Below are 11,305 nucleotides of genomic sequence, written 5' to 3' on the forward strand. Positions count from 1 at the left end.
TCCGTCGCAAATACCTTCCCCGGCTGTCAGAGATCAGGAACTCTTGAACTCTGATCTCTGACAGTCGGGGAAGGTATTTGCGACGGACGCATACAAACCCCCGCTGCCAACTTCACCTCCGGAAGCACCGGTAAGTGTGTGTGTGGGGGGGGGGGGGGGCGACGACAGGAGGATCCAGGTCCCCTGCAGCGGTGCGGGGGATCTGGATCTTAGTCTCCTAATCAGACCTCTATTTGAGGTCTGATTAGAAGACGACCCCGATTATAAGACGAGGGGTATTTTTCAGAGCATTTGCTCTGAAAAAAACCTCGTTTTATAATCGAGCAAATACGGTACATTGTGAGTGCAACTGTTGAAGCATTGTGCAAAAATTCCAGAACTTTTTTTTTTATTGTATCACACTATTTGTTTTTTTCCTTTTTATTTTGTTTTATTTTTTACGAGTGATTCACGATCGCGTGTTTTGAAGCGCCCCTAGACAGAAGTCAATCTTTATAGTCCCTGTGACTGACCAGGTATGTTTTTTAGGATCATAAAGCAGTTGTCAGGCCAGGCTACTCTTCAGTGGCCCAGTAGTTGCTTTCATGCCCACCCACATACTCACACACCTCATGCCAGAACTAGTTGAGCAGACTGACTTACAAGAAAACAATATTCTCAAATTAGGATACCCAGAACGCATTATTAAAACTAGTTAAGTCTATAGTGCTTTCTTGCTTTTTTTTTTTTTTTTTTTTTTTAATTTAAATTCAGTCCTGCTCTATGGGGCTTCACTTACCTTTCATCTGCCAGTGTGCCTGCACAGGCCCAGAGCTCTACTACTACTACTACCACCACCACCACCACCACCACCACCACCCCTTTGACAGTCCTTACTCTTGCGGGGAACCTTTTTCGTCCAGAACGCATCAAGGGCCTCCCCAGATTTACGTTCCGGGAAAAACCCCTTAATTTCATCTGAAATGAACGGACAGAAATCACTAACTAAAAACCAATAAAGAGAATAACTAAAGGTTGTCCAAATCAGTTTTGCTCGCTGTATACATGTCTAAACCAGTGTGCAAAAGAAATAGCATACAACATGCAATCAAATTTGTTTTTAATTGATTTACAGAAGGCTCAAAGCAGCAATTGGCAACACGTTACATTATATAAATAGTTTTTACATTTAGGCATTACTTTTTACAGCGCAGTTGGGGCGACATGATCCTCGGGAAGGGGAGAAAAATTCAACTAAATGGTTTAATACAAAACCAGGTAATTTGCAGACCCCCAGAGCAAGACAGATTTATATAAATTTCTTAAATTCATCATACAAGACTAAAACAAAAGCCCCTCCCATTCCTCTAATGACATTAGACCAGGCTCCCTTAAAAAAGGCTTTTCCTCCTTCATCCCGAGCAATCTTCTTCCAGCAGTCTATTGTTCCTTTGTACATGATATCCGCTAAAGAAATTTAAGAATGAACATACAGTTGAAATCTAGCTCCAATGCAGAAGAGCTTGTCAAATGGGTATATTCAAGAGTCTGTAGGAGAGTCATGATTTAATCTCCCCATTTACTATGCATTAAGAGAGGACAGCACTGCCTGGTTTCTCCAACAAGGGCAGAGCCAGCCAATCTTTTCTTGCGGCAAAAGCTCATCGTATAGTATACCTGTTGAAACCAACTCCCCTTTTAGTAGGACTGTTCTGTTTTTTTTTTTTTTTGTGTGTTTGTTTGTTTGTTACTAGCTTATATAGGAAAAGCCTATCAACCCTGTAACGTAGATGTCAATTAAGCAGGACGTTTTGTGACATTTACAGCAAGGATTAGTCTATACTCCTTACACATGAAGATATATATATATATATCATCACCACACTTAAACACTGACAAGATTTACAATAGTACAAAAGTAAACCCTCTACAAGTTCAATGCAGACCTCAGTTTTACTAGACTATTAAAACCAGAGGTTTCTTTGACACAGAAAGTAGAACTTACCTCCCTTACGGCCAGACTGCATCATCATACGCCTTCTCACAGTATCAAATGGATAAGAAATAACTCCAGCCACAGCTGTCACTGTCTGTGCAATCATCCAACTTATTACAATATGTGTGTTTTTGGGATCAGGAAGCATCCCTGTAAGAAAATAAATCCCTCTATTATACCTACATACTTTGTCTGTGATAAGTACTATGCCCTAAACCTACTTCGTTGTTTAAATCAAACACCGCCCTGTTCGTTAAAATTAAAATAGTTTAGCATCATCTACTACTCGCTTCTGCACATAACACTGCGACATTTACATATTTAAAACACACACAATTATACATATACATAATACTGGAAGTAATATATAGGGATATTATACATACCTTTAGCAGTGTCATATACCCCAAAGTAAGCTGCTCTATAGATGATGATTCCTTGCACAGAGACATTAAAACCTTGGTATAAGCCACGCACACCATCAGACTTTGTAATTTTGATTAGACAGTCTGCCAAGCCAGTAAACTCCCTTTCCGTGGTAGCCTTCCCTACGTCTGCTGCCAGGCGCGTCCTGGCAAAATCCAAGGGATAGACAAAGCAAAGTGAAGTGGCACCTGCAGCCCCACCAGCAGCCAAATTACCAGCAAAATACTTCCAAAATTGGGTGTGCTTATTAATTCCTCCAAGAAATACCTCCTTGTATTTATCTTTAAACGCAAAATTGAGGGCCTGTGTGGGGAAATATCTGATGACATTAGCAAGGTTTCCCCGCCAAAAGGAGATAAAACCTTGCTCTTTGGGAATCCGGACAACACAATCAATAATGCCCTTGTACTGCTGGTCTACTGCTATCTGCTTGCTGGCGTACTGGACCTGTCCAAAACAAAAAAAAAAAACGGATAAAAGCTCATGACATGCGAGACTGGCAAGTAGAATGTACTAATAAAATAGTTACATTATCATCAGCTTGTATACTCTGATTTGACAATGAATTTTTAAACAACCAAGCATAAAAGATACTCCCATAGAATATTGTAAACTATATCTAATGAAGTTTAGGTTAAACACCTTTGTTAAACGTTCATTTATTTTTTTAATTATACTTTCTATTTGGCTATGATTAAGGCAGAGTAACCTCAAAAGCGACAATCTTAAAGGTTTCTTCCTTCCATAGCCATTTAAATAACTAGAACTAATCAACTTTCACTAGGAGGGAGAAAGAAATCATGCAAATTTACAAACATGAAACTCACAAAAGCTGGACACCTACACCCAATAAGGTTCCCACTCCTGCACGAGCCATGGGCAGGACTCAGACCCAACCGAGTACACACACACGAAACAAAAAAGGTAAATGGCACTCTGCACAGCTCCAATCAAAAAAGTTCCATAAACTTTGCAATGGTAATCTATTATGCAAAATAAATATTACGAATAAGGTCCTGGTGCAAAACACCTTAGCCATGTCTATTTCTATGCATTTTCTTCTGTTGTACAAGTATAAAAAAAAAAAAAAAAAAAAAAAAAAAAAATTCACTACGGCAAAGATTATGGAACCTATTTGAAGGGAGTTGTGCCGAGTTCCACTTACCTATATTGCTTGTATAAACCTGAAAACAGGCCAGAACGGAAAATGAAATCCTAACTCTTAAAACCAAGAAGCCCCTAACAATCAGACATAGTAGACAAGATACATAAGCTCTGACTCGAAGCCCAGAACTATTACCAAATTATAGGAAATATCCTCATAAAAGAAACCATAGTATCAGGCATAAGAGAATTCTTGCCTTGAATGTAGAACATGTACGTTAATTAAGCCTGTGTACAGCAGACAGGGGGGGGGGGCTCACAAAACATACAAGAACATTAAAAAAAAAAAATTCATGCAAGGGCATACCTCAGCATGCAATACATACCAGGAAGGGAAGACAGGACTAGTTCACTTAAAAGCAAACTGGCCTAATGCCCTTAAGCTCAGGGCAACTACTACCTGGAAATAAAATGACTTATGGTAATTGTTGAGTAACTTGGAGGAAGACAAAAGTTTTCAGGAGTCCCCCCTTTAGGGATGGAAACAGAAATTGTACTGGGCCAGACAGGAGTAAAATCATTGACAGGCTTCACAATTCACTTTTGTGGTGCATTCTGTGTTTGAAGACCCATTTAGCCGCCCTACCATGGGGACAGATCTACTCATTGTTGAAGTCACTTTATATTAGTTTGCACCCAATAACTCATAATATAATCGGCAGTGTTTTTTCCCAGGGAACCATGAAGAGAAAGGATAATACCCCAAGAGTATTCCCCTCCTAAAGTGTGGCATCTATCAATACAAGATTCACTGCTACAAGGGGGTAAAGTGTAACAATGTGTTTGCTTTATATAGCTAGAGTGCCATATTTATAAATGACTTCGAACGAACACTTGGATTTCCATGGTAGCCACACCACATTTAGAAGACCTCCACCCTCATAATTACTCTGTAATGCAACGCTGTAGAACAAGGTGGCGCCTCACAAGTCAATAAATAACAGGAAAAACACCGCGTATCCCTATACGCTCCCTCCCTAACTCACCTGCAGGAGCAACTTCACTCTCTCTATCGGAGCCACGGCAGTCTTCGAGATAGCGGCTGCCACCCCGCCAGCTAAGAAATCTTTAGCAAATGAAATCGCTTGCTCCGCCATGTTGCCGCACTCTCTGCCTACACTGCTCCGACCTAGCGGAGCGACTATGAAACGGAGAACGACTGCGTCATCAATACGCTCAGCTAAATCCCCGCCCCTCAGGCAGATTCCCGGCTCTGGATTGGTTGAGCGAGGGGCGATGCTTTTTCCCGCTACTCCGCTGGTGTAGGCATTAACTCGTAATAACGAATAAGGCAGATTCACCTGTACGCCCTTTTATCACGAGAATTCTAAATCATTGGATAAGTGGGTGTTCTCCGAAGCACTGCAAATGTATTTGGTATTACAGGGTTAACACCCCTTTGTCTAATGTTCACGTTATGACATGACACGCATCACATGATTTGGCATTATCTAACCCTATTGAGTCCAAAACGTCCAGAACTGGCAAAGTGAGCATGTAAATAAAGCACGAGTATTTACACCCACCATGTCTCATGCTGTATTATGCAGCTTTGGAACTGATAAATGGGGATCATTAAACTATAGTTCCAGGCATGAAAATCGTGTTTATTCACAAGCCTTAGAAACAGTGTCTTTATAAATGAATTTAACAAAAAAAAACTATTACTATTAAGGAGTCACTTTTCGTTTTATTTAAACCTGTGGATGGTTGTGAAAAGGTGGGGTGTGTTCCAGAAGTGCTTAGTGAAGGCCACAGCGGAAAACCAGACCCCAAAATCCGCTGAAGGAGATGCTGTCCAGAGATACTTGCTTCCTCTTCCTTGCCTCCTTGCCAGAAGCTTGCAGGAATGCCATATCTTCTTGAGCCCCCTCAAAAGTTCTAAGAAGTCTTTATCCGTCCTACCAAAAAGAGATAATTTTTTTGTGGTGTTTTTCAGGGACAAATGTCAAAATGTACATCCCTTTTGATACTGTTTCTCAGAATTTTAAAATATCAAAAAAAACGACCACACGTGGTCAAATAAAAAGGTGCATTCATGAGGGAAAAAGTGTCCATAGTAGGCCTCAGCCCCCCGCCGGAGATCATGCGTAACATCTTACAAAAATAAAAGAAATCCACTCAGCTCTGGAATTTAAAGGGGAACTCCCACCATAGTTTCAAGTTTTTTTTAAGCATTAAATGTGTAAGTAATAGACGGTCAATGCTTATGCTGAAAGTCCTGTAAATAATAACCTTATTGTATACCTTTGTTTTCACTTGTGTACTCACCTACCTATTAACTAAACTACTTTTGAAGCCTCACAACCTGGAAACCTCCTAAAGATCAGAACATTTCCAAGTTTATATCATACATAAAATGGAATCGCAATATAAATGTGGATGTTGTGAATGGTCTCCAAAGTCTTATGGATACATGTCGTCACATAAGGGGCATGCAAAAAATTCAGAAGTCTTGCTGGTGTAGTGTAGTTTCCCTTTAAGAAACACTCAATAATATGTTCTTCTTCTCGCTATGGTTGGCAGCAGGGGCGTACCTAGAGTATTTGGCACCCGGGGCGGATCCTGTAAGTGGCACCCCCCCCAAATGTAAAGACATCTACAAAATTATGTTGGCAAGAATACTTATTGCACCAATTTGTAAACTGTATGTCAACTGTAAACAACAAGAAATCTGAAAAAATAAATTAATAACTTATAAGTAAAATAAACACATATAAATAGCATTTACTGAACATATAATAGTGCTTTCTTTAATAACCCTCCAAAAAAAACGGCATCCACATTGCCCACATAGAACCTGACCAGCACCCAAATTACACACACATAGGACGTGCCATATTTGCCCCCAAACAGCCCAGCATGAGTCAGCATTGTTCCCAAACAGCAGAGTGTACGCTATCTTTGTCCCATGAACACACTACCTGTGCTATCTTTGTCCCATAAACACCCTGCCTGTGCCATTTTTGTCCCATAAACACCCTGCTTATACCATCTTTGCCTTTTTGACAAATCAACTATACACCTATGATTAACACAAACACTTTTACAGTCACTCACTAATTCACTTTCATTCACACAAATTATTTACACATATTCATTGATGCATTCTCACAAATTCATTAATTCTCTCACTCATTCACACAATTCATCCACACATTAATCCATTCATTTTCTCTCTCTTATTCTGACTCTTTATTTCAAAATTCTTGCTACCCTCCTTTCTCCTTACCTACCCATTCTCACCCCCTTCTGCCCTATCTACCCCTTCTCACTCCCTTCTCCCTATCTACCCCCTATCCCCCCGTCTCACTCCCTTCTCCCTATCTACCCCCTCCTAACTATCTACCCTCTCCCCCCTTTGAAGTTCACTTACCTTTCAGGAGTCCTGCGGTGGGGGTGCAAGGCCTCCCAGCTGTATGGAACTGTATGGAACAGTATAGAGTGATGGGAGTTATGATGTACTTTAGAGCATAATTATATAATGAAAAAGACATTGGAAATGGTACAGCATAAGACCCATCACTCTCACACATTTACCAATCCACACTTACCATTCCACAGATTCCACCCATACCAATCCACATTTACCAATCCACACATACCAATCCACAGATTCCACATATACCAATCCACACTTACCAATCCACAGATTCCACACATACCAGTCCACAGATTCCACACATACCAGTCCACAGATTCCACACATACCAATCCACATTTACCAATCCACACATACCAGTCCACAGATTCCACACATACCAGTCCACAGATTCCACACATACCAATCCACAGATTCCACACATACAAATCCACATTTACCAATCCACACATACCAGTCCACACATACCAATCCACAGATTCCACACATACCAATCCACACATACCAATCCACACATACCAATCCACAGATTCCACACTTACCAATCCACACATACCAGCCCACAGATTCCACACATACCAATCCACATTTACCAATCCACACATACCAGTCCAGATTCCACACATACCAATCCACATTTACCAATCCACACATACCAGCCCACAGATTCCACACATACCAATCCACATTTACCAATCCACACATACCAGTCCAGATTCCACACATACCAATCCACATTTACCAATCCACACATACCAGCCCACAGATTCCACACATACCAATCCACATTTACCAATCCACAGATTCCACATTTACCAATCCACAGATTCCACACATACCAATCCACAGATTCCACACATACCAATCCACAGATTCCACACATACCAATCCACACATAGCAATCCACACATAGCAATCCACTCTCACTCTCACTGAATGATTTCCTACCTTTCCTCTTTTCTTCTTGCAGCAGTCAGCTCCTTTTCTTCCTCTTCGCTCCTCTTCTTCTGTCTTCTTCCGGTTCAGAGGGCACGGACGAAGGTGGGCGCGGCTTCAGTGTTGCTTCAGCAGCAGTTGCTGCGCGGATCGCGAGGGAGCGGTATCGGAGGTCTTTAACAGACCTCCGGCTCCCTTGAGTGATTTTAAGCCGGTTCAAGGGAACCGGCTTAAAATCACTCAAGGGAGCCGGAGGTCTGTTAAAGACCTCCGATACCGCTCCCTTGCGAGCCTGCTCCTCCAGCGGCGGACATTACTGTCCGTCTCTGGAGGGGTGCCGGGTGCCGGCAAGTTGGCACCCCCTGATGAGCGGCACCCGGTGCGGACCGCCCCCCCCGCCCCCCGCTAGGTACGCTACTGGTTGGCAGCCATTTTATGTTCCAATTTAGGAATCTCAGTTTTGTCTGTGGTTTTAGGTTGTACTCTCCCAATGAATAAACTTGAAAGAGCAACGTTGCTGTCTGATCCTATCTCTCCTACTAATGGGTGCAGTTAAAGAAGACACTAGTGAGAAGGTAATGGTGGTAGAAGAGAGATGCAGGTCATGAGAGGAACAAAGAGGGTGTATAATGGTGTATTTGGATAGGAGTGTAGAGATGTAAAGGGCTCTGTAAGTCAGAAGTTAGAATTTGATTCTGGAGGCTGTGGGAAGCCAGTGGAGCGATTGACATAGTGGAGCAGCAGATGAGGAACGGTGACAGAGAAAGATTAGTGTAGCTGCAGTGTTGAGGACGGATTGAAGAGGTGAAAGGCGGGAGAGACCAGTTAGTAGGGAGTTGTATAGTATGTAGGGATAGCACAAGGTAATGGATTAGTATTTTGGTAGTTTCTTGTGTGAGGAATGGGTGATAGTTTTCAGGTGAAGATGGCAGGATTTGGTGAGGGACTGGATGTGAAGAAGGAAGCAAAGAGTCAAGTGTAACACCAAGCCAGCGAACTTGGTCAGTTGGTTGGATGGTGGCGTTGTAAACAGTTGTAGACATGTCAGGAGTTGTGAACGGAGGGGACAAAGCATCAGAAGGGTGTCTGTCGCAAATCTGGCAGGCTGCATCCACCAAATAGTCGCCTGGCTTTTGGACACTTCTGTTATAGCTGCATTAAATGAATCATTTTGCCTGATTGGACACTGTAAGCTGAGGCTTATGTTACCATTGGTCCTGTTAAAGACAAATTAAAAAAAGTAAGGAAAAACTCCCACAGGTTGTTTGACCCATAAATCACATCAAGCCATTACCATCAATGAGACCACTCCACATTTTTGGCTACTTCTACCTAGTCATTGATATGTACCCTCCTGTACAGAGACCCTCCCACTTTACCTCATCAACGAGCACCAAACAGCTTGTAATGGCGCCAAAATGGCTTGTAATGGTGGCAGCTACAAGCAGCGACGAATGGACAATTCATGACAAATTTTTTGAGCTTTTGAAGTTAGTTTTTGACAGTTTCATCAGAGATCACCAACGTTTTCGTTGATTTGTATGAACGCACAAAACAGGCAATTTTCATTTAAAATAAAGTTCACATGAAAACGAATGCACAGGTCTAAATTTAAGTGCTAGATGTGTGTCTGGTATGATAGTTAATCATTCATTTCAAGCATGAATAAAAACCTTGGTTGGAGAGAAAACAGAAGATATGTTTGCATAAGTTGTAGGATTTTGCAAAATATTATATGTGAATACACAAGTGCCTAAATCCAGTGTGACCCCAATGTAGACAGTATTCTGCGTGATCTGCTTGCTTTAGTGGTATTTTGCAAGAAGTTAACACACTTTTCGATATTATGCCATTCTGTACAGAGAACATTTGCATCATAGGTTTGATTTTGTGATTAAATATCATCCAAACATGCCAAATGCAACTAAAAGCTAAACTGGTTAACATGTTCTTTTGGGAGTTAGGAGTACTTTATAAACCCATGTAATTTCAAGGAATGTGGATGATTTGACACAGTGACTATTTTGTACCCACACACTGTGTCCTCATCGCCCAGGTCATTAAAGAACATAAGTCACAAATATCGGACAAATGTTTCCTGCAGAGCCAAAGCTAGCACAATGTTACCACTGTCTGTTCAAAGTCTGTGACACATCAGTATAATGACTAAACAGATATTTACCCTACAAATTGTTCTAGCAAGTTTCCTTTTCACATACAAGGTGACAATCATACAAGAGTAACATAGATGATGAGAAGTTATGTTAGGGAGCATGAAGATGGAAGGGGGTGATTGTGATGCAAAATTGAGTGATAATGGTAGGGGATGGAAATTATGGTAAGGATGAATATAAACATGGTGGTTGGAAGATGATTGTGGTTGGGTATTGGAATGAATTAGGATGTTGGGGATATGATGATGATCAGGAGCAACTCTACCCTAACACATATATACAGCGACTCTTAACACCATAAACATAGACACTAACACTATACACATTCGTGCATTCACACACTGTTACAACATACATAAACTGTTACAACGTACACAAACACACATACACACACACACAGCCCCTCCAACACCATACACTTATACATACATAGCCATGTACGCACACATATAAACATACATGCATACATAACATATTGGGCTGGTGTACAATTATTTCCAGGGCTGGTTTTAAATCCCAGTCCAGCCCTGGCCACAAGCATTATGCAAGATAATTATCACATTTTTTATACCAAACAAATCTGCAGTATCCGCTTTCCCAAGAAAGAACTGCATATCGACTTCCAGGGGCAGCATCTAAGTTGGCTGCCACGTTTTCATGAGCTACTCTGCAGGCGAGACAAGAGCTGGGGGCTCCTTAGCCTCACACTTACCGGACCTTGATGGGACTGGACGTTGACTTATAATCATAGGTTTTAATGCAGGGGACAAGAGCATAGTGGAGGTTGCCTTTCTTTTATGTTTGATTGTTTACATATCAGTTTCTAGACTAATAAGGATCATCAGTGTAAAGAACTGAAAAAGACACACGACAACGTATCCTTTTCATAATATTTTTACATGCTAATACTTTGTAACTTATGTTTATGATTTTTGCGTATTGCAACAGGTGCTATATATCGGATACATAAAATGTTTGGGAGGAAAAAACAAACAATTCCCAACATTGTTGATAAATCCTTGTTAATATAATATAATTGTATAGAATTTCTACACAGATAGGGTGTTGTCATTAAAACCAAAAAGAGTTTCTTTTGTCAAAGGACAGTCTGACCCCTTTTTTTAAAAAAAAAAAAAAAAAAAAGTCCATTTTGCATAAGCTCCAATGCATTTTACTGCATGATTTACAATTGTTTTTTTTTTTTTTTACTATTGGTGTTAGCAAAAGAGACCTTTGTTTCTTTTTTCT

At 40.9% G+C, this 11,305-nt stretch overlaps 1 protein-coding gene across 1 annotated transcript; it reads right to left on the reverse strand.

Moving 5' to 3' along the window:
* Positions 1 to 1,089: 1,089 nt before the first annotated feature.
* Positions 1,090 to 4,678, reverse strand: SLC25A6 (solute carrier family 25 member 6). Its single transcript, XM_053456779.1, has 4 exons — positions 4,552 to 4,678; positions 2,362 to 2,848; positions 1,985 to 2,125; positions 1,090 to 1,446 (listed from the first exon to the last, which is right to left on the reverse strand). The coding sequence occupies exons 1-4, from the start codon at positions 4,660 to 4,662 to the stop codon at positions 1,289 to 1,291; spliced, it is 897 nt and encodes a 298-aa protein (XP_053312754.1). The 5' UTR covers positions 4,663 to 4,678; the 3' UTR covers positions 1,090 to 1,288.
* Between the last annotated feature and the right edge of the window lie 6,627 nt (positions 4,679 to 11,305).

This window comes from Spea bombifrons, chromosome 2 (assembly GCF_027358695.1).
Source record: "Spea bombifrons isolate aSpeBom1 chromosome 2, aSpeBom1.2.pri, whole genome shotgun sequence".
Taxonomy (NCBI): domain Eukaryota; kingdom Metazoa; phylum Chordata; class Amphibia; order Anura; family Pelobatidae; genus Spea; species Spea bombifrons.